The sequence below is a fragment of the Dryobates pubescens genome, chromosome 1 (assembly GCF_014839835.1).
Source record: "Dryobates pubescens isolate bDryPub1 chromosome 1, bDryPub1.pri, whole genome shotgun sequence".
NCBI lineage: Eukaryota > Metazoa > Chordata > Aves > Piciformes > Picidae > Dryobates > Dryobates pubescens.
Window position 1 is genome coordinate 65479343 of NC_071612.1, and position 24303 is coordinate 65503645.

At 44.9% G+C, this 24303-nt stretch overlaps 1 protein-coding gene across 3 annotated transcripts in view; it reads left to right on the forward strand.

Moving 5' to 3' along the window:
- The window catches only part of RAD54L2 (RAD54 like 2), an 81863-nt gene that overhangs the window by 6329 nt on the left and 51231 nt on the right, over positions 1-24303 (forward strand). For all 3 annotated transcript variants that reach the window (XM_054167685.1, XM_054167662.1, XM_054167672.1), the window contains exon 2: positions 22351-22557. In XM_054167685.1, coding sequence (XP_054023660.1) covers positions 22407-22557 — 151 coding nt within the window. In that variant the 5' untranslated portion in view covers positions 22351-22406. The remainder of the gene's footprint in view (positions 1-22350; positions 22558-24303) is intronic.

The following is a 24303-nucleotide window of genomic DNA, read 5'->3' on the forward strand; positions in this document are numbered from 1 at the left end:
AAAATCAGTGAAGTAAAGAAGTTGTTACATGGCTGGTGAGTGCCAGTGCTCTGGAAGATCAAAAAACCTGTAATTAAAGCTCTGGTATCATCCATATACTTAGGTACAGGATTTGTGTGGTAATTGTGTTCCCAGACCTCCTCTAATGATAGCCAGTGAGGGTGCTTGTTGAAAAGTGAGTCTTGTTCAACAGATGTGGTTTCATGTATGGTCAGTGAGTCAAAACCCAGGTTAAAAATAGTAGATGTGGGAAGCAGAAAATGAATGGAGGGTTTTCCAGGGATTTATAGTAGGTCCAGGGCTTCATAGTATTTTTATCAGTGGCCTGGAAGAAAACATGAAATTAGAGCTGATAAAATTTGTGGATTATGTAAAGGTTGTGCTGAGTGGTGAAGCATGAAGAAGGAATAGCAGCTGTACAGTGTCCTCTGAACTGTTTGGGTAACTGGGTCTAATATGGCCAAATATGTTTTTATAGAGCTGGAGAACAGAGTTGTATGTGTTGTAGGCAAGACTGAAGGCTGTAGGTGTAGAATAAAGGATTGTGCTTCCAGAAACCAGTGAGCTTGGAAAGGAAGGGAGGAGCAGAGCAGATGTATGGCAATATAAAAGTCCTCAGAGTAACACTGTAAATATGGGGGCTACTAAAGTAAGCTAATTACTTTTTAAATACTAGTGTGTGTGCATAATAACAGGAAATGCTGAGTGGGGATGGAGAGGTACTGGGGAATATTTTGATCAGCCTTAATGTTAGTGTTTTTTTAAGAGATAGTAGCAACAAAGATGTGTTCAGTGTTGCTGGGGTGAAGAAGTCATTCATTTTAAAACTCTTTTCTTCAAGTACTCATTTGGTTTAGCCTATCAGGAGGTATTTAAAAGTGTCTCAATTTTCTTTGGGCAAATAGGCTGTGTACCAACAGGCTTTTTAATTCAGTGGAAAAAGATATGATAGGAGCCAGTGCTTGGCAGTTAAACTTATAATTTCAAATGAGGAAAAAGGCACAGGTTGTTAACAATGAATGCTATTAACCACTGAAGGCATTAAGAAAGTACTTGTAACTATTAAGGGAAATCAGGATGTTTCCATCTTTTGAAGTCATCAAGTCAGGATGAAATACCATTTTAAAGATATGCATGAGGAGTATTTGTACATGTAGGTGTGAATGTACGAGTGTAAATGCCACCCCCCACCCCCTCCCCCCAAGTACAGGAGTATTCACACATGCCAAACAGATCTCACCCAGTCATGTTCAGACTAGGGCTGCCTGCTTGCCCAAACTGGAGTTCGTCAAATGCTCCAATTTATGATAGTTGTTAATTTATAGCATTCCTTTAAATCTGTTAAGTATACTTTTGCTGTCAAGGGAATAAATGTGCTTATAGGAACCATGTCCTTAAGTGAAATTGTCAGTTTTGGGGGCAAAGTCATTACATTCTGTAAAAAAGACTTTTTCACTGGGGAAGGACATTGCCTGTGCTCATGGTGGCAAAGGGAGTTTTGAGTGTGAATATACTCTTGTGTTTCTCTGCCAGTATGAAATGGATGTATTTCCTGTACACCAAAAGAAATGTTTCTGTTGTGTCCTTTCTGCTGAAGGTGAAGGATGTAGTGGGGGGGGGGAAAAAAAAGAGCTGTGAGTCTCCTCCTACCTTGGCCATTATGGAGATGAATGCCTGTGGGCCATCAGGACAGCTGGTTTGAGATGTTTTCCTAAACCCTTCTGGGATTGTGGTAGGAACTAGTCCAGTTGTGACAACAGCTTGCTTCTGGTAGGCACCTTTCCAGGCATCTTGATCTTTTCTCCTATCACAGTACATGTGTATGCCAGTCATGTGAACAGAGGAAGGGCCATGGAAAGTACAGCCTGCAGGAGCTGGATGCTTTGCTTGCAGCAGATTGCTCCCTTGACATCAGTAGGCAATGGGTGCATACACTGGGCAGTGCTTGTGCAGATGTTTCCAGCAAGCATCAGACATAGTATGTTTGGTGCTCTGGTTTTGGGAAAGGGCAGGTGCTATAGTAAATTACATTCTTGTCTCAAAGAGATTGTGCTGCTGGAGGAAGTCACCTCCTCAGAGCTTTTTCTAGCCAAGTGCTACCTTCCCCCCTCTATTGCATATATTATGATTTCATTAAGACAAGGAATGAACCAGAGTAAGCAGGCTCTGCAGGCTCCCCCAGCAGAGGCTGGTTATCCAAAAAGCAGAGGGGAATGGATGCAGGTTCCTCTCAAAAGACACAAAGTAAAACCTCCTTGCCTCCCCTCACCTTCCCTGTTGCTCTTGGAAAACAGGTATGGGAGATTGAGGGTGAGATGATCCTGATGCCGGAGGACACACCATCTGGGGTTCTCCCTGAGGCTAAAGAGCCTAAGGTCAAACAGCCTAAGGCAAAGCAGCCTAAGGTCAAACAGCCTTCCCCTGGCATCAGGACCTGCTCCCTCAAAAAACAAAGAGGAGGGTAATTGTTATTGGTGATTCCTTTCTGAGGGGAACAGAAGGCCCCATATGTCAGCCAGATCCATCTCATAGGGAACTCTGTTGTCTCCCAGGTGCCCAAGTTAATGATGTTACCAGAAGGCTACCTAGCTTGGTGCAGCCCTCTGACTACTACCCCTTACTAGTTGTGCAGTTAGGGAATGATGATGTTGCAACCAGAACTCCCAGGGCTATCAAAAATGACTTCAGGGCCCTGGGAGATCTGGTTGAGGGGTCAGGTGCACTAATAATTTTTTCATCAATACCCTTAGTTGCAGGAGGGAATACCATAAGGAACAGGACAGCAGCTCTAGTTAACAAGTGGCTTAGAGGCTGGTGCAGACAAAAGAATTTTGGGTTTTTCGATCTTGAAAAACTTTCTACTGCACCAGGCCACCTGGCAACAGATGGAGTGCATCTGTCCCAAAGAAGGGGAAAGGTCACAGTATATGAGAATGGCCTGTCCCCCAAAGGTAAAAAGATTCTGGGGAGGGAATTGGCAGGTCTCATCGACAGGGCTTTAAACTAGTTTCAAAGGGGGAAGGGGCTGAAACTAGTCCCCTCAGGCAAGAGGCTGGGGGCGATAAGCTAGAGTCAGAGGCCAAACCAGCAGCCCAGCTGCAGTGCATGTACACTAATGCATGAAGTATGGGAAACAAACAAGAGGAGCTGGAAGCCTTGCTGCAGCAGGAAAGTTATGATGTAGTTGCCATCACAGAGACGTGGTGGGACGACTCACTGGAGTGCTGCAATTGATGGCTACAGGCTCTTCAGGAGAGACAGGCAAGGGAGAAGGGGTGGAGAGGTGGCCCTGTACATCAGGGAGGCACTAGATGCCATTGAGCTGGAGATCAGGGATGATCAGGTTGAGTGCCTGTGGGTGAGAATTAGAGGGAAGACCAGCAGGGCAGACATCCTGGTTGCAGTCTGTTACAGACCACCCAACCAGGAGGAAGATGTTGATGAGTCATTCTATAGGCAGCTTAAGACTGTCTCAAAATCTCCGGGCCTTGTTCTCCTGGGCAACTTCAACCTGCCTGACATCTGCTGGGATCTCAACACAGCAGAGAGGAGGCAGTCTAGGAGGTTCTTAGAGTGCATGGAGGACAGCTTCTTATCCCAGGTGCTGCGTGAGCCTACCAGGGGCAAGGCTGTGACCTCCTCTTCACCAGCAGGGAAGGGCTGGTGGGGATGTGGTGGTCGGAGGCTGTTTAGGGGCCAGCGACCACGAGATAATTGAGTTTTCGGTCAAGCTAAGAGGGGCAGCAAGAAGACCTCCACTCTGGACTTCTGGAGGGCAGACTTCAGGCTACTCAAGGAACTAACTCAGAGGGTTCCTTGGGATAAAGCCCTTAAAAACAAAGGGGTCCAGGAGGGCTGGACCTGCTTCAAGGAAGAACTGTTGAAGGCGCAGGATCAGGCTGTGCCAATGTGCCGGAAGATGAGCCCCGGGGCAGATGGCCAGCCTGGATGGGTGATGAACTTCTAATAGAGCTAAGGGAAAAAAAGAGGGTGTATCACCTTTGGAAGAAAGGGGAGGCAACCCATGGAATGTTTAAGGATGTTGCTAAATCATGTAGGAAGAAAATTAGGGAGGCAAAAGCACAATTGGAGCTTAGACTGGCCTCTGCTGTGAAGGGCAAAAAAAAGTCCTCCTATAAATACATGAATAGCAAGAGGAAGGGCAGGGACAGCCTCCACTCCTTGGTTGACATGTATCAAAGGATGAGGAAAAGGCAGGGGTACTTAACACCTTCTTTGCCTCAATTTTTACTAGCAGGACAGAATGTCTTCCAGACAGCTGGCCTGCAGAGCTGGCAGATAGAACCAGGGAGCTGCATAGTTTCCCTATGTTCCATGAGCAGGTAGTTGGAACTCTTCTCAGCCGCTTGGATCCCCACAAGTCCATGGGACCAGATGGGATCCATCCTAGGGTGCTGAGAGAGCTGGCAGATGTGCTGGCCAAGCCACTCTCCATCATTTTTCAGCAGTCCTGGCTCACTGGAGAGATCCCAGAGGACTGGAAGCTGCCAACGTGGTGCCCATCCACAAGAAGGGCTGGTTGGATGAGCCAGGGAATTATAGACCTATCAGCCTGACCTCAGTGCCAGGCAAGATTATGGAACAGGGCATCTTGAGTGCAGTCACACAGCACTTGGAGGATGGCCAAGGGATCAGGCCTAGCCAGCATGGATTTAGGAAGGGCAGGTCCTGCCTGACCAACCTGATCTCCTTCTATGATCAGGTGACTGCCTGGTGGATGTGGGGCAGGCTGTGGATGTAGTCTACCTGGACCTCAGCAAGGCCTTCGACACCATTCCCCATAGCAAACTCCTGGCCAAGCTGTCAGCCCATGGCTTGGATGGGAGCACACTGCGATGGGTTAGGAACTGGCTGGAGGCCGAGCCCAGAGAGTGGTGGTGAATGGTGCCACATCCAGCTGGCAGCCAGTCACTAGTGGTGTGCCCCAGGGATCAGTACTGGGCCCCATGCTCTTTAACATCTTTATTGATGATCTGGATGAGGGCATTGAGTCCATCAGCAGTAAATTTGCTGACGACACCAAGCTGGGGGCAGGAGTTGATCTGCTGGAGGGTAGAGAGGCTCTGCAGAGGGACCTGGACAGGCTGGACAGATGGGCAGAGTCCAAGGGCAGGAGATTGAACACATCCAAGTGCCAGGTTCTGCACATTGGCCGCAGCAACCCCATGCAGAGCTACAGGCTGGGGTCAGAGTGGCTGGAGAGCGGCCAGGTGAAGAGGGACCTGGGGGTGCTGGTTGATGGTAGGCTGAACATGAGCCAGCAGTGTGCCCAGGCAGCCAGGAGGGCCAATGGCATCCTGGCTTGCATCAGGAACAGTGTGGCCAGCAGGAGCAGGGAGGTCATTCTGCCCCTGTACACTGCACTGGTTAGGCTGCACCTCGAGTCCTGTGTCCAGTTCTGGGCCCCTCAGTTTAGGAAGGAGGTTGACTTGCTGGAACGAGTCCAGAGAAGGGCAACAAAGTTGGTGAGAGGCTTGGAGCACAGCCCTGTGAGGAGAGGCTGAGGGAGCTGGGGTTGCTTAGCCTGGAGAAGAGGAGACTCAGGGGTGACCTTATCACTCTCTACAACTACCTGAAGGGAGGTTGTAGACAGACGGATGTTGGTCTCTTCTCCCAGGCAGCCAGTACCAGAACAAGAGGACACAGTCTCAGGCTGCGCCAGGGGAGGTTCAGGCTGGATGTTAGGAAGAAGTTCTATACAGAAAGAGTGATTGCCCATTGGAATGGGCTGCCTGGGGAGGTGGTGGAGTCGCCATCACTGGAGATGTTCAGGAGGAGACTTGATGGGGTGCTTGGTGCCATGGGTTAGTTGTTCAGGTGGTGTTGGATTGGTTGATGGGTTGGACGTGATGGTCTTGAAGGTCTCTTCCAATCTGGTTTATTCTGTTGTTCTATTGTCTTTGTGTTTTCTTGGTGTTCTTGGGCTGTCCTGTTTAGGAAAACAGAGATAAAATCCTTCTGCTGAAGCAAGAATTTTACTCTTTGAATTTCCTTGCCTTTTGTAGGGAATGTCTTTCTCTTCTTGTACCCCTGGAGGTCCTTACTGTTATCTTGTCTGACCCATTTTGCTGACAAAAAGAAGGCAATGAAGGGAGAGAGAAGTGGTTGTAAGTGAGCAGTTTCTTCACTTGCAGTCTTACAATGACTAAAAAGTGATCTTCTGGCTTAAGTTTACAGTTGCTTCTGCTCTAGAAGTATTTCAAGTTATGAAGTCCTTTATTTGTGTGTTATTTCTCCTTTCCTATGGCTCTTGTAGGCAGTTGCATTACTGGAGGACTGCTGGAGTCTTGTATCTGGCCTGGGGTCTAATGCCTCAATGCAGGCATTGGACAGTTACTACAGCTTCTTGTGTGGCTCTGAGATTTTGGTGATTGCCAAGCAGAAGGCAGCATGATGAGTTATAATCCTAGTCTAGGCAACATTTTTGAGATGATGTGTGATTCTGGAGGGCTGTCAGCCTCCACAGCAGACAAGACTTGGGAGGACACAAAGCTTAAACTCAAGGCTTCTTTTTCTTTTTTTACTTCCCCTCCCCCTAAAGGTAATTATTGTGAACTAAAATGGTTCTGAAAGTAACAGTGTAAGTTTTCCTTCAAATACACTGTCATGTACTTTTTAATGGCGCTCTCTAGTTTTTCAAGCCTTATTTAACTGCAGTTGTTGTGGAAAGATCACACCACAAGTACTGGAATAGAGTGAGAGATGAAAATGAAGAAGCTGCAGTTTAGCTGATGTTTTTTTCATAATTTCCTGGGAAAAAACCCTCCAAACTGATAAAAACCAACCACCAACAAAAACCTCACCCCAAACCCCATCAAAACTTTGAACACAAACTTTCTTTCTGGCTTTCCAGAAATAATAACTTATAATAATAAACTTAATAAAAAAATGGATTTGGAAGTTGAAATTTATTATGCCTTTTCCTTGAATAAAGATACTGTTGCTATCTTGCCTTCATTTGTTACTGTCTTTAGTTTTTAGGTTAGTTGTGTTATATTTGTTATATGCTAGCCAGGAGGAACTCAAGCCTACCCTTTGATGAGCTTTTTAAACTCATACAGCTTCCAGGTTTTGCTTTCTTCATGGGTGGTTTTTTGATTTGTGTTTACTGTCTGAGAAAATAAAAAAGGCACAGTAAAAAAGGATGGGGGAAAAGGGGAAACAAATAGTTTTTGGCTCTGTGAAATCCCATCATTGTCATGCTGTTGCTCCCTGGGAATATTAGCTAACTGTACCTCTCTCCTTTATTTATGGCAGGGAAGACTGAGAGGGAATAGAGTTAATTGTCCAGGAGTTTGGATGATTTTGGGGATGGGGGGAAAATTGTGGAAGGCTGAAGGAAGCAATTGTCTTTTTAATTGGGTACTAAAAATTAGCCCTTGATGTCTAGGCAAGGGCATCATAGTGAAAGCAAATTGTCCTTCATATAAGGTTAAAGAGATTCACCTTTGTCAAAGGGGGAAAGAGGGTCTTTGTTCAGGAGCTTGTGGGACTCCTTGACAGTGCTTTAAACTAGACTCGAAGGGAAGTAATGTCAGACTTGCCTGTGACAAGCTATGAGATGACAGCCAGGGTTAGTGGGGCAGGTTGCTAGCAAGGGCCTTTGTCCTGTTGCTTCAAAACTGGGGACACTGCAGTAACTTGTACTGTTACAGTGATGAACCAGGGGCTCCTGAGGTAATAGGAACCAACAGGGAAGCATTGATGAAATGCCTCAAAGGGTGTTCCTCTGAGAAGGTGATACTGTTGACAGCCCAGCTGAAGTGCTTCTACAGCAACACAGGCTATGGCCAGCTGGAAGCTTCCATGCTGCTAGAAAGCTACAACCTGATTGCCATAACTGAAACTTGGGAAGAATCCCTTGACTGGAATATGGCTATTGATGGCTACAGGCTGTGCAGAAGGAACAGGTGATGAAGGAGGGGCAAAGGTATTGCCCTCTTCATCAAGGAATTCATCTTCCTGTGAGCAGGTTGAAATCTTATGGGTAAGAATTGGAGACCAAGGCAACAAAGGGAACCTTTCTTTCTGCTACAGGCCACGTGATCAAGGGTAGCATATTTATGAAGCCTTCTTACTTCAGCTTTAGGAGGTGGTGTACTCACAGGGTCTCATTGTGCTGGGGGTCTTCAACCACCCCAGCATCTGCTGGGAAAATAGTATGGTGAACTGTAGGCAAGTAATAGACAGCCCTGCCAGTACTGGACACCAATACAAGTGAGCTAACTGGTGACTTCAAGACTGGAAGCAGCCTGGGCTGCAGTGATCACATAGTGGTGGAGGTCACAGTCAGGGATGTGGGTCAGGCAAGGCATAAAGGCAGGACCCTGAATTTTTGGAGAACAAACTTTTAGTTCTTTAAGGCATTAGTCCATAGGATCCCTTGAGAAAGGGCCCTTGGAGAGAAGGGAGCAGAACAGAGGTGGCTGTGTAAAGGTTCAACAAGGCCAAGTGCAAGGTTCTGCAACTGGATCAATGCAATCTTCAGTATCAATACAGGCTGATGTGATGGAGAGGATGACTTGAGGGTACTGGTGGATGAAAAGCTGGATGTGTGTCAACAGTGTGCACTCTGCTCTGGTGATGCCTCATCCAGAGTACTGTGTCCAGCTCTGGAGCCCTTGACACTGGGACGTAAAGCTATTCGAGAAGGTCGGGAAGAGGGCCACAAAAATGATCAGGGGGCTGGAACACCTCTCTTACAAAAAAGTCTGAGAGAGTTGGAGTTGCTCAGCCTGGGAAAAAGAAGGCTTCAGAGAGACCTTATTGTGTACTTAAAGAGGCCTGTAGAAAAGATGGGGACAGACTTTTTAGCAGGGTCTGTTTTGATGGGACAAGGGGTGGTGGCTTTAAACTAAAAAAGGCAGGTCTAGACTAGAGAGAAAGAAGACATTTTTTGTTTACATTTGGGGTGGGGAAACACTGGCTCAGGTTGCCCAGAGAGGTGATAGAGTCCTCATTTCTGGAGACATTTGTGGTGAGATTACATGGGGCTATGAGCAACCCTCTCTAGCTGCAGATGTCCCTGCTTGATGGACTAGATGCCCTCTAAAGGTCCCTTCCAACCCAAACCATTCTATGAAATTACCCATTCCTGGTCAGGGTGCAGATTGCATTGCTTCCCTTTGTCACCACCCAGACGTGTGCCTTTCACGAGTCCTGCATGATTGCATTTAGGAGACAACCTGCCCTGACCTGGAGAAATTACTGCCAGTGCAGCTGTTACTTTTGCTGGGTCAGGGTAATTTATTTTCCTGCTCCCCAGAATAGAGCCTTACCCTTTCTTTGCTCCTTTAGTGCCAGTTCCCACATATAATTGTAAGGACCTGTAGAGGCTATCATTAGATGTGCTAGATGTTAAGGACTTGCATCAGGAGGTCTATCAATATTTTGCTTTTAGTTTAAAAACGTTTGCTATGGGGAGAGAGATGTGCAAATCAAGGGTGTCTTAAGTGCATGATGTAGTTTATGGTACTTTTGCCCTTTGAGTGGCAATTGCATTGATTTTTCAATTAAAAAACAAGCCCCAATAAAATGAACTTCAGAAAGAGAGACCTCTCCACAAAAACCACATAGTGATGCCATGATTATTTAAAGAAGGATGAGAGGATTCAGTATGAGAACTCTGTTCATGTCTCAGCTCAGATTCATGCAGCCTCCTTTGGTGTTCATAGTGAAGGTAAGGAGGCTTTGTCACAAGGACCATCTGAAATCAAAACGCTGTCTGTGCCCTCTCCTTGAGCAGCATTCTGGCTGCCCAGACCATGGTCCTGGGGACAGTGATGCCATCTTGGTCAGGCAATACCCAGGGTTGCTTGCTCCCACCCTCTGCTTGTTTTCCCTTAGTGCCTGCACAGCTGTTTGTGCAGCTTTGTAGTAAATTATATTTGGGAACTGAATTTTGCTTCCAGGTTGTTTTGGTGTCCAGCCATGCGGACAGTTGTGCTGGCACAATGTGGGAGTGGGGTGCTAGTGGGAAGGAGCAGCTGCTGCAGAGATGGTGTCTGGGGGCTGGGAGGCTGCAAGCAGCAAGAGGGGAAAATGGGTAATTTAATCAAGGCCAAATGTTTATTACCCTTCTGGTGCCTGTGAAATCTGAACATGGTCTGTCAATATCAGGGCATGTCACTGCCTCTCTAATTGATGGGATTAGCATCAGGTTTTGGTTGCCATTTTCTGTTTATCATTCTCTTTTATGTAGTCTTTGCATTTGTTATTTGCATTGCTCACTGACAAAGGTGAAAAATCCCAACGTTCTTCAGGTGCTGTAACTGCCCAGGGGTTTACATTTCTTCTGCAGCATTGTTATTTAACATTTGTGTGAAAAGGCAGCTGATTGTGGCTTCTCCTTTCCAAAAGCAGTGCAGGACTGAATATGCCTTATTAAAAACAGCGTCAGGGTTATGGAGTGCACCTCAGCCACCTAATATGACTTTCTGGGCAGAGGAAATAAGGAAAGTCAGATTGTTTTTGCAGGGGATGTTGGAGTGTGGGAGAGATCATGAACAAAGAATTTCTTAAATCAAGAAGCTGTAGGAGTGATGTCAGCAGTTGGGTTTTAAGCTTCTTGTCCATAGGTGTCAACAAATTGAGGGAACTGACCAAAAGATGAGCCTTAAGAAATTGATGCCTTTCAGCACTCAGTGTATGAAATGCACTCCAAACTCTAAACAGGGTAGAGAAATTGCCTTGAAAACTGGATGGTAAGATGACTATTGTATGGAATAGAGAAAACTTGGGGTTGAAGCAACTAGCTGCTTTTGAGATATTTGGGGAAGATCTGTTGTTCCAAAGATTCCTTCCCGATTTTTCCCTCAGTTCTGGGATGTGGTCCTGTTATCTGTGGAGGAGAATTTCTGGGGGAAGCTGGGATTTCCTGAGGGGAAAGCTCTTAACTCTGTGTTTTGGAGTTTCTATCCCCTCTAACTTCATATCCTGTTCTCCAAGGAATGTGAGTAGCTAAGGTTTTTATTATGTGATCTGAGTTTGTTTATTCTATAATGACAATAGTTAACTGCTTGATAAAAATAAGGCCCAGGTAACAAGCAGAGAACACTGAGGAAATGGGTGATGTGCTTAGTCATGCAGACTCTGGAAGAGAATGTGTGTTTTTTCTGACACTGTCTTTAAAAAGAAATTGTTTAGAGGTGCCTTTTTCTTCCTCCTGTACTTAGCTTAGAGCTTGTGAAAAGCAAGAGAGGATGTCTGATATTTCAACTAAATCAATACTTCTGGTCAGTGAAATGCTTATTTTAACAGAATGGGATACCGAGTTGTTTGCTGCCAGTGTGGTGGAACCTTTTTTGTGAATATAGATATACTTTGCTGTGATAAGAAGTGCACCCACTAAAAAGTCTTTATCATTTGCCTCCTTCATTCCTAACAGAGAGAGAATATGAATGAAATTGAGTGAGATTTTACAGCATTGCCAGTAAGTCTGCTCTAAAAGTGTCACGTGGCTGGCCCTCTCTCTTAAAGAATGCTATTAAGGATACCCCAGAGCTCCCACCAAAAAAGTTATAGATGCTATTCAAAATTCTGCATTCAGATGAAGAATTTCTACAGTTAGACTAATAGGTAGTTTCAGTAAAATGACTTGGCAACTTTGAGTCAAGATGAATAATTCAATAATCCTTCTAGTAATTCAAGAGAAAGGGAGGATAAATAGAGAGGGGGCAAGAAATTCCATTCCTATTTTATTTTGGGAGAGATCAGTAGCTAAGTGTAGGGTTGTTCTCTTCTTCTAACATATGGTCCCCTTCACTTGGGATGGTAATGCGTCACCAGGACAGTAGAGCTGCCTTGCCTGCAGTTCCTTCTGTACTTGCTGGCTGGGTACAGCTGCCAGTCAAGCAGCATTTGCAACGGTAAATGAGCTTTGATAGAAAAAGTGGTCACTTGGGGAAAGCCATTGACTGAAACTCATGCTTAACTTTGAGAGAAAGAATACCCAAAAGGTTATGGGTTTTTTTGAAGATCACAGCTGAATGCTCTTTATCATTCTGTTTCTGAATCTTGGAAGCCTAACATTTGTATTCTGCCTGGGCATGGATATCTGTACAGCATTTTCTCCTCAGGAAGTACAAGCAAGACAAAAGATGTTCCTGGCATTTATGAAAGCATTTCCTTTAAGTGAATGATACATTTGGGAGATAGTGACATTTTCAGTCTAAGAGAGTTGTCTCTACTAGCCAGCAGCTACTTCTGTAGATGACTGTTGTGGTGCTTACTCACCATACAGTGTTTCGTAATAACTTCTAATGTGTCCCTTTTCAATTGCACCATCCTGTCTTAGCACTGGATATGCTTGTGTCCTTTGTAATGACAATTGGTGTCCTGTTTAACCTGTGCTGGGTCTGGCAGTTAGTGATGTGTACCACAAGGGTGTGGTGACCCATAGGATATATTGTCTTCCTGTGAATATTTGTGTATGTCCTTACCCAAACTGTGCTACTTTTAAAGCTCTTCAGAAAGTAAGCTCAAGTATGCAGTCATAAACTCACAATTCTATAAGCTAAACATATAATGTGAGACTCAGAACTCTGTTTCTTTTGTGAAATAATGCTTTTTGCTCTAAATGGGATGGGGGTTTGTGTGCTCATGCAACCAGTCCCCTGAACAGTCTGGGTAGTCTCTCTGGTATGGTGAGAGGTAGGAAGCTGTGTTCTTTTCCCTTGCAGGCCTGGCCAAGCTGGTGGGAGGTTCTGAAACAGCAAAATCCAACCCAAATGGTGCTTCCATTGTTAAGGACAGAGGCACAGGAGGCTACTTCACCCAGTTGCTTTCCATGTGAGCTGCCTGTAACGTCAGTCTTAAGTGCTATCAAGCCAAATGTATTTACGCAGGATAGAAAAGGATCGGTGGCGGTGTTTTATTTTGGCCTGTTTAGTGGGAAAGACAAAGATCAACAAATTTTGGTGACTTTGTTCCCCAAACCAGCAGAAAAGTAACCTTTGTAAGTGGCCACTTAATGTCAGTTTTTTCAGCACTGTGCAAGCAGGATGTTCTGTTGGAGGGAATGGCTTTGGAAGAAACCCACGTTTCTGACAGTTTTTAATCCTTTAATGGATTTTTAATCTACAGTGGAATCCAATAAAAATTAATTTAATGTCTGACTGCTTGACAGACTGGAGCAACTTGAATCTAACATATGCTAATTGTCATCTTCATCTCATGCAAGCCCCAAACTGTTTATTTCCATTTCCTCCTACTTCAGGATTTTTTTGGTTTTGTTCTTTCTTTTTTTTTCCACTTGTGTTCAAGTTTCTTTGGTAAACTGTAGGTGGCATAAGTAATGCTTTCTTGTTGCTCATGTAATTCTCATTGCTGGAGGTGGAGTAGGGAATAAAGAGGAGCAAAACCATATTGAATTCTTCCTTTTTCTAAAAACTACATAAACCAAATTCCCAGGCTTTAAGTGCAGTTCTGAAGAGGAAGGAAGCTGAGGCATTGAAAACAAGCTCCCCGACCTCTGTAGATCTTTGTAGTAAAGTGCAGATACACGGCCAAAGGAAGAGTGAAGCTGTGTTTACTTTGTGATCTGTTGATGACAATGTGCAATGTGACTGGCATGTGTCTCACAGGGATGGTGGGTTGCCCTGGACTGCTGCTGGTGGGAAAGCTTGTTTCCTGAACACAGGCACAGGCAAAGGCAGTGAATCATTCCCCCCAAATGAAATCTGCTTCTCTGGGAGGCAGAGAAAGAGGAGTGTGTGAATGGGGCGATGCAGAGAAAATAGGATAGATCAACTAGGCCTTTCAGCATTGGGAAAGCATCCAATTTTCCTCATCTGGAAGATGAAAACATTGTTTGTGAGCTATACCAGTCTATTTCTGTGGGATACTTGTGAAGGAGGTAAGCCATAGTGTATCTCATTGACCAAGACTATAGCTTGTCTTCACAAAGTGACAGTGACTGATCATTACTTGAGTGGGGATTAGCTCTTTGTCTTTTCACTCCTCTCTGTTTATGTAATTTATTCTTAATTTATTACATAACTTCTGCTCTGGCACCTATGCATAACAAGAGCTAAAATTCCTAGAGGGATCTTTCCGTTATCTGGATCTTCCTCGCTTGTGGGAACTGGCTCACATCTTGACACAGTTTGGGTACTGACACAGAGAAGGCTTGGCAAAACTCTCCCACAACCTGACTTTTAAAATCTATCTTTTGGAATTTGAGAATGGTTATTGGTAATGCAGGGCAGCCAAATTAATCTGCTGTATGAAATGTATTGATATAATTTGGAATCCTGACATGTTCTGCCTTGCTATTGAGTCTTTCCTATTACTCAAAATCTTTTCTCAGGATTTTATGCCTATTGCAGGTACTTACTGTTTTTCCATAGCACCTATAAGAGCATGCTTGAAAGTGGCTTTTATGTTGGAATCCTGTTTTGAAAGCAGAAACTGTGATCAGGGAAGAAAAGTTTCCTTCTCTCAACATTTTCTTTAGCAGGGAATGCAAGTGCCACTTGTACAGAAGTGCTCGAGCTAAAAACGTAAATGGAGATTCTGTCAAGTAAGAGACAGAATTCATGTTCATTTGTGTTGGTGTTAATTCAGATGAATATCAGCAATTACTGGAAGGAAAAAAACAGTCCCATGCTTCTTACACCAGGTAGCCTAAACTTTTATGCAGTGCAGACCAAACCACTCTCTAAGAGATGGTTCACTAGTGAGGAGATTTCCAGTATGTCAAAGGAAAGAGCTGATATATAGGAAGTCAATTTCTACTTTAATATGAGTAAATAATATAGGCTGGGCAAGGAGTGGCTCGAGAGCAGTCTTGAGGAGAAAGACTTCAGGGTATCAGCTGACAAAAAACTCAACATGAGCCAGCAGTGGTTGCCTGCAGCCCAGAAGGCAACTGCATCCTTTGCTGAATCAAAAGAAGCGTGACTAACAGGATGAGGAAGGGGTTTCTGCTCCTCTGCTCTTGTGAGACCCCACCTGGAGCACTGTGTCCAGTTCTGGGATCTCCAGCCTAAGAGGGACATCAAACTGCTGGAGTGTGTCCATTGGAGGCCATGAAGATGATCAGAGGGCTGGAGAATCTCCCCTATGGGGACAGGCTGAGAGAGTCGGAGCTGCTCAGCCTGGATTAGATAAGGCTTCTTTTCTAAGTCTTCCAGTACTTGAAAGGGACCTCCAAGAAATCTGGGGAGAGACTTTTTACAAGGAATTGTAGTGATAGGGATGTGGGGACTGTATTGAAACATGAGGAGGGCAGATTTAGACTGGATTTTAGGAATAAATTCTTTACAGTGAGGGTGGTGAGACAATGGAACAGTTTGTCCAGGGAGGTCGTGGATGCCCCCTCCCTGGAGGTGTTCAAGGCCAGACTGGATGAGGCCTTGAGCAATCTGACCTATTGGAAGGTGTCCCTGCCCATGGCAGGGGGTTGGAACTAGATGACCTTTAAGGTGCCTTCCAACCCAACCCATTCTATGAATCTCTGAATTGCTTTTAGAACCTTGGTTAGGCAAATAAATGTGTTCACACTTCTAGGCAAACACAAAAAGAGTTTGCCCATTTCTGCTGGCTCTGTCCAGAGGTAAAGAGCTTGTCAGTGCCTCATGAAGTCTGTGTGGAAGTGAGTGCTGACATCATCTGAAGAGCATTTATTTTTGTCTGTAAAGGTTACAAAACACTCATGCTATCAGCAGTGGGGTGTACCTGCACCGCTCCTGCTGGGCAGGGGAGAAAGAGCATGTGGCTGGAGGCTCCGGTAGTGGCTGATGGATGACGCCGGTGTGTGTGCTGCCACCAGCCCAGGTTGTGTAATGATGTGCAGATGCTGCCATTGACTCGAGCTGGCTCTTTGTTTGGGATCACAGCGGGAGCCGGGCCTTATGTAATGTTCATTGTCACATTCTCCACTTCAGCACTGTCATGTCAGCAGAGGGGAAGGATTAGCTCTCCTTTTTCTTATTTTATGGGTTGGTTTTAGGGCGGTGGTTTTTTTGCTTTCTCCCACCACATCTTGAAACAGGCTTTTGTTATTTTTGTTGTCAGGGAACAACTAGTTTCAGGCTGGTTTTAGCATTGTGGTGCCTTTTAGGAAGGAGGTTTTTAACTGTGAGAGAATAAAAGAACAGGTCCTGCCACTCTCCCAAAAACTGATACATGGAAGTATTCTCTAAAACACTCTTCTTTTTTTTTCCTCTTGGTTCCTGCTCCCCACAAATCACAGTGGGCTTCTTAATACTTTCATCAAATGTGGGCGAAGACTGGATGTGGGGTGGCTGTGTTTACCTGGGGTGGGGAGAAGCACGCTTGGCTTCCTCAGAAGGGTGGTCCAGGGCAAGTAGATCTTTCCAGTTTATGATTTTACAGGCTGCTTTCAGTTTTTTTTTCCTTTCTTCAGTTTAAGATTTCTTTAGTAAGCACATTGCTTAGGGAAGGGATCCATACCTTGGTTTCACTGTGATTTGAAGAAGAGGAAACAAGGGAGAAGAATTGTTTTCTTCCTTCCCAGCTAGCAGTGTGTGACTACCAGTTATCCATGAGTCACAGCTGAAAAACTGTATGAGTCTCAGACTGCAAAGGATGAAGGGATTTAAATCATGAAGTAACCAATTAAGGATGGCTTTAAATGGAATTTGGCAGGGGCATCACTTGGGGAAAGAAGTTTGTGTTGATTTTTCAGTTGGCTTTGGTAAAAATGTATAAGGGATTTGCTAGGCTAGTACTGGGCAGTAACTGGCTCATTTTGGAGAAAATATTTATTCCTTTAAGTGATTCCCCCTTCCTTTTTACGTTTTTTAACATGGTAATGCAAGACAGAGATGTTATAATATGCTACATAAGGTAAATTAGAGATGTTATAATGTTTGTAACAATTCAGCTGTCCAAACCCACTGCTCTCAAGTTGATTTCTCACCAGATTTTTAAATTGAACAGAAAAATATTTGTTGTTATTTGGCAATATCATTGCAAGTTATGACTGGCAAACCGCTGCTAGATGTTTTTGTCATGCAGAGAAGCTTAAGCTTATGACTTCTTTAGTGATCCATCTCTATGATTTGTAATTATTTTCCATTAGCTGCTGATGGCTCCCTATAAGGTACCAGAACTCTGCTAGCAGCAATCCAGAAAAAAAAGATTAGATTCTCCCAAGGAGCCAGTAGTTACCTTCTGCCCTAGTTTAGAGCAGGACAGATTGCTCTATTGCTCCAAAAGGGGCCAAATAACAGCATTCACACAAATGGATTGGATAGTCAGGGAAAGTTTAAATGGAAAAACAATTCATATACTACAAAAACTACAAAGCATAGTGATGAGCATAGCAAAGCATATGAAGCTCAAAGAATTCAACAGTGTAATCGCAACACACAAGTTCCTTTACAGCAGACAAAAAACCAAACCAAACACTCCCCTTCTCCCCACCTGGGGTTCACCAAAAACCCCAGGGCTCTTTCTTCCCCCCTCACCCCCATTGCTAGGCTGTTTTCAGGCTGGTCAGGCTTGAACTGTCCCCTGCTTTTACCTTGGCATTAGGCCTAAACAGGCCAAAACTGTGTGGGGAAAAAAGGGCCAAAGAGCCCTGGGATAGTTCCCCCATTGATACCAGGTAAGACAATGTCTCTCTCCCATGGGAGCAGAGAGGGAAGAAAGAGAGAGACAATAACTTTGCAGCCAGATTTATAAGGGTGCAGGATTTATGGGTAAAAACACACTATTGCCTGTGTCCACCCACTGGGCTGGACACCCTAGACACTGGAGGTCTCAACTCTGTGGCTTCTTTTTTGGAGGCACCCAGCCTAAATGGCCAGGCCTTTGTGCACATCCAGTTTGAAGCATGTGTGTGAGCTGAGTTTACAGCCCTCACCCACCATTTTGCTGCCAAAAAAAGAAAAGCAGAAAAGCTAAATGAAATCGTTATTGCCATAAAACATGACTGCATGGCAGAAACTGAAAAGCATTATGCAACACTGACTTGGAAATACCTGGTTTTATTAAATAGCACATCCTCTCGTGTTTTGCCAGTATGCTTGATCCACCAGCATGACCACTGTGAAGTCTTGGTTACAAAACAGGCTTTAAGGTACAAATCTTGATGAGTCCTAGATATTGGGCTTGGCTGGAGGTTGGGGATGGAATCCTCTTTACTGTTCAGCACTGTAGTAGCATTAGTGTTAAACCTGCCCTTTCTGGAAGGATTTGTATGGGATGGGTGTGTACTCAGAAATGAGTGTGTCCTGTTGTGTCCTGTGCCTAAATCACTTGTGTCGTAGCAGGCAAAGAGCTGCTGTGGCTTCCTGGAGGTAAAGGAGAATCCTGCTCCTCCTTGCTGAGGTGGGGAAGGACTCCAGTCTGCTCTGCCCTCCATCCTTCTCTTTTACTTGTATGTATTTGTAATGGTTAATTAAATATTTGTGTTTATAGTGCTGATGAAAATCAGCACTATAGTCCTCTGGTGAAAGCAGTGCTGTACAGAAATGGACAAAGTCACCAGATCCCATGATGTTTGCTGTTTTGCTTAACAGTTTGGCTCATGGCATGTGTGACCCTGTGGTGAAAAACAATCATGTAGAAAGGAAAAAGGTTGCTTTCATATTTTTCTCTCAGGTTCATACATAAGAAGAAATTATTTTAAACCTTTGAAAAGTGAAAGCAAGCCACAAAGACAGTGGGATTGTGTTTGAATTTGGAAGCCCTTGAACTTTCCCGGTCCAGAGCTGAGCCTTCTGTGCAGGCTGAGGAGGAGGCAGTCATCACCACGCACAGTATTTACGTACTATCTGAATCGTTTTACCTGAAAACAGCAAAGCCCCAAAAACTTCAGAACTGTTTTAATCTTTGTGGAAAGACAGGACATTAATGCATGAGAGAGGCTGTCTTGGATGTGCAGTTGATTGCAGGGTTTACCTTCCCAGGTAGGATAAACATGACAGCCCTTTTCTCCTCCCTCAGTAGGCAAAAGGAATCTTTCAGAGCGTTTTCACGCAATACCCCAATTTCTCAGCAGCCTCGCCATATGTTGAGCTGGGCACTGTGCTGTGTGACTTTCTGTTGTAGGCTGGTGCAGAAGGGTTGGGTTATCAGGACCTGGTAGCCCACCTCAGGATGTAGCTCCCCGTGCTGCAGCAGGGCAGGAGGCTGGTGGGTTGGTCTCAGGTGGGACAGCTGAGCAGTCCAGCTGAACAGCAGCTTCGATTGGTTGAAGGAAATCTGATTGTCTGTCACAGAGGGTCCTTCCCGCAGTGACCAAACGTCGTGTGTGCAAAGGCAAGAGATGGGGCAGGTTGGAGTAACTCAGCCATGAAACAGTAGTGACAGCTCCAATCTGGCCCTGTTGTGTAATTCCCCTTGGTGAAAGGCTCCGAACTGGGTCAGATCGGTGTGAGAAACGAGGGCAGTCTTGTGGCTGGGTAATGCCCACCTGCCTGTCCTGCCGTGTCCCTGCTGCCTGCTCCCGGTGCCACCAGGCAAGGTGGGAGCCCTCCTGAGACCCATGCTTATGCAATGGGGAATGGCTGCCAGAGCCGAGGAGGAGGACGGGAGGGAGGAAGACAGCAGCAGGACAATAGGCAGAGAGGAATTAACCATCATTGTTTCAGGCAGCTTCTGTGGGATTTAATTAAGTCTTTCTGAAAGCTTCTGTTTAGCTCTCCTGTATGTGGCTGGGGCTGCTGAGCGGGTGTCGAGAGCTAGCTCATAAAGAACATCTACTTGCCACTAAACAGAAATAAAGCTTAGGTTAGAGCCCTTTTTGTACTTCTGTACCTTCTGGAGATGGCTGCTCTTCACTGGGTTTCATTTTATTTATAGGAATGCAAGGACCCAGAGCCTTTCCTTCAAACAATTTTCAGAAAGTGTTTTGTGGTTTGGCTTTTTTTGCTTTTTAAGGTTCTGCGACAAGTGCTGAAAGGAGAGATGACACACAGCAGGATACTGATGGCAGAACCTGTATCATGTGTCCTTCTCTGGCCTGCAGTGTTTAGTGGCATTACAGCACTTCTGCTTTTCCTGTTCATAGATGAGGATTAGTTCCTGCCATTTTAGTAGTGTTTAAATATTTACCTTGAAAAAAAATAGGGCTTTTTGGGGGGGGGGAATGGGACTTTATTTGTGTGTTTGTGGTTTTGGTTTGGGTTTTCTCTTAGTGTGTGTGTGTGTTTTTGTTTGTTTGTTTTGATTTGGTTGGTTGGTTTCTTCTTTTCCTTGGTTGGTGCTGTGTTTGCTGGGGTAGTGGAATGGGGAACTGTTCTAAATATACCTGTGATGATATGGTTCCCAGCAGATTGCATTCACACCATGGGAATAAATCAATGCCCTTGAAATCCCAGGTGGCCAGCAGAGACCCACAAAGGTAACACTGCTGAAGTAGTGTTGTCTCCACCTGAAGTGTAAGGCAGCACAAGCAGCTTTGCAGTTAGAGGTTTGAGAACAACCTGTAAAGACTAAAACAGTGCTTGTATTCCTTAAGGCTGAGTATCAGCTGGAGAGGAGCATTGCTGCTGTTTAAAACTAAAAATAAACCTCTGTTTTGAAATACTCATAGGCTTTAGCAGAACATTCATCAGGAAATACTTCTGATAAAGGATTGCTTTGTGTCTTCAGTCCTTGGCTGAAGTCACCAGCCTTGGAAAGTAAGCAGACCTGGACCTTGTAGTGCCCGAGGGTCACCGTATTGCAGCAGGCTGGCAGCAGCAGGGCTGGGTACCTGCCTGCCACAGAAGCTGAATGAATCTCTCTGGCTTGTGTAAACTGGCGCAGTTCCACCTGAACTAATTTAGATTTGGGCCTTTTCTGCCATGTGCCTGACTAAAGCCAACTTATTCTGTGTGACATGTGTAATAGCAGAGGGACTTCAGTTGCCTCTGCCTAGAACCTAGTGATGAAAGTCTTCCTATTCCAGTACCAGTCTCTGCAAAGCCTGGGCTTGCCTTGTGTTTGTTTTCTTCCAGACACTCTTCAATGTTATTGAGGAGCTGAGAGAGGCAAAGCAGGAACTGATGACTTCAGCTGGAATAATTCAGCACACTTGACAGTTAGATTTTCAGCTCTGCTACAGGAGTGTTGAGTTGTGTCCTTAACCTTCAGGTTCCTCAACTAGTTACTGGTGAAGCACAACTGAAAATGCTTTCTTTCTGTCCTGATGTGTTTGTAGATAGGAATGCTGCCTTATATGCTATATCTACTACACAGGTTCCTTTTTCTTTTTTTTCTCTTTTTCCAGAATGGCTGGTTATTTCTCAAACATTTTATAGTTTACTCTGGAAATGTGGTGTTAAGTAGGGGGCAGTGAAAAATGAGTGACAAGGAAATGTTTCCCTTGTCTGTCTTTAAAGCTTTCTGAGGAATGTGTGGGTAGGAGTTCCTCTCAGGCTTGATTTCTGAACACAGAAAACACACTTTGCTTTATATTTGTTGAGGTCAAAATGACTTTGTTATTTTCATTTCTTGGTTGTATTTCTTTTAATCCGTCTTATACAGCTGCTTTATGCTAATTCTTTGTCCCATCACTGTCAGACAGTGACCCATCACTGTCCAGAAGTGACAATACATTACCTGAACAGAGAAACTTGTGCCTGCATGATTGTCCTGGCCCTCCCTTTTGCTGGGCAGTACTATTGTTCCATATCATGATTTCTAGTTTGATGCACTGGAGCAGTGTGACAGAGGAGTTACACACAGCCAGCTCCAGTTCTTGTCCTTCAGAGAAAGGAAATGCAAATACTTTCTGTTCCTGCCCTCCTTTGTGTTTGCTTTTGTTCTTACCCAGCTTTACAGAGGGACATACGACCTTTGTTGTTTTCTGCCCATATCCTTGTTAAGGTAACAACCTCTCTGCTCTATTTGTTGGATCAGAGACTTCAGGCGGGCTGTGATGAGCAGCTGGGTGACCTTCACAGCAGGTACAGCTAAGTTAGGAGAGAGGTTTCTGTCTGTGACCCAGGGTCTGCATACAGCAGGGTAACAGGTATCCATGTGGGATTCTGAGACTGGATCTTTGTGCTTCATATTTGGACGGCAGTGTTCTGAAACTGTTCACATAATTTATTTATTTTTCCATCTTTGTGTAATGAGACATTGAAACAAGGAATCTTTCTGCTGTATACGTGTCAAGGATACCAAAAAATAGGTGGTTAGGGAATATATTGTTTCTGATACCGCGGTATTCCACAATGCTGGGCCTGTATTGTTATGATCCATTGCTTGTGACATCCATTTTCTGCACAGGCTGGCATAACTCTTATTTAGAAGACTGATGGCTGATTTGTGGGTTTATATGCAGTAATCCTGCTATGGCTTTGAGCCTTGAGGCTCTCAGGTTGGGATTTACTGTGCTCATTATGAACCTCTTTGCTTTTCTGGTAGGGCTGCCTCACAGGAGAACATGAGCAGGTAATGCACAAGGAGCACCACTGGGAATCATGTCAGACGAGTCAATCTCAGGGAGTGATCCGGACCTGGACCCGGACTTGGAGCAGGAGGATATGGAAGAGGAGGAGGAGGAAGATGAGGAGGAGGCGATGGAGGAGGATAATGATGGGGATGACGAGGAGGACCTACTTGATGAGAGTGGTAAGTCAATGGGATTGTGAATCTGTGCATGCATTTGTCAGGCAAAATGGCATCACTAATTCTGGTGAATTACACCTTTTTGGTGGATATCATAGGGGTTAGGATTTGTCCAGTGCCTGGCAGGGAGAAGTGCTTATGTGGGTGTTCAGTTCAAGCAGGCATTTAATGTAGGTTAAATTTGGACTCCTGGCCAACAAAAATTTTCCATCATGAAAACAAGCCACAGGTATGAATTGCAAGGATAGAAATTGTAAAATAGCTACAGATTCTGGAGGAGCAACTACATAAAGAAATATATAAATCAGTTTACAAATATTTGTATTATTCAAAGGATCTGGTCAAATGACATCTGTTTACATCGCTGGCTTGCCCATAGGTAAACAATGTAATGGGTACTGTGGACAATTATTGCCAACTTAACAATTGTAAAATGTTCTTTTCTGGCAGCATACAGGTTGGGTTTGTCTTGGTTTGGTTTACCATATGAGAGGTGTCAGGGCTGACTAAGTTGTCACCTTCTCTCCTCACCTAGTTGCAACTGCCCCACCCTCCTCCTCAGTTAGTGGACCAGTGCTGTGCAGCTTGCATTTAACCAAGTTTAGGTAACTGTTCTGGTTCATGGCATGATCCTAGAAATGTATTTGTTGGTTCAGCAGAAGGGCTGATGTTCTACGGCATGCAGGAGTGCATGGCTCAGGTGGGAATTTCCTGTGCTGTATTTGCCACCAAACTCCTTGTGTCATAAAACTACAGCCTGAGCCTAAGGAGATGCTCTGTTTGCTTCCTTTAAAATGATAATTTTTAAGTTTCAAAGGGTTTGCAGATTTTTGAAGGCACCTGCTTAAACCTACTGATAATAGTCTTCTTTAGTGTAGAATGTGTTAAAGAGAGGTATTTCTCTCTTCTAGTTACTAAAGTACTTTGGTCTCAAAGTACATTATTGTCCTCAGGTGTTGGTTGGGTTGATTTTTATATTCATTCAGCCAGGTGCTACTTGAAGATGCTGTTTTGATTTTAAATGCTTATAAGAGCATATAAGAGGATGAGCAGAGGGCTGGAGCACCCCTCCTATGAGGACAGACTGAAGGAGTTGGGGCTGTTCAGTCTGGAGAAGAGAAGGCTCCGAGGTGACCTAATTGTGGCCTTCCAGTATCTGAAGGGGCCCTACAAGAAGGCTGGGGAGGGACTTCTCAGGATCTCAGGTAGTGATAGGACTAGGGGGAATGGAATGAAACTGGAGGTGGGGAGATTCAGGCTGGAGGTGAGGAGGAAGTTCTTCACCGTGAGAGTGGTGAAGCCCTGGAACGGGTTGTCCAGGGAGGTGGTTGGGGCCCCGTCCCTGGAGGTGTTTAAGCCCAGGCTGGATGAGGCTCTGGCCAGCCTGATCTAGTGTGGGGTGTCCCTGCCCATGGCAGGGGGGTTAGAACTAGATGATCCTTGTGGTGCCTTCCAACCCTGACTGATACTATGAAGATGTTGACAGAAATGCTTGTATTCATGTGATGGCTTTTTCTAATGAGAGGGTAGCAGAAATGGAAGTGTTAGTTCAGGTAAGAAATAGGGAATTCCCAGGAGATAGAGTTACAGGGTCACAGATTGCATTGTCTGAAGGAGACCGGTGGTGACCTTGTCACTTTGTTCATGGGAACCTGCACCCAGCGGAGCAATCCGCAGTGTGATGTTGTAGACAAACTTTTGCTAATGGAGAGGAGTGGCTGTGTGTTGTGTCCAAGTGGGTCATTCCTT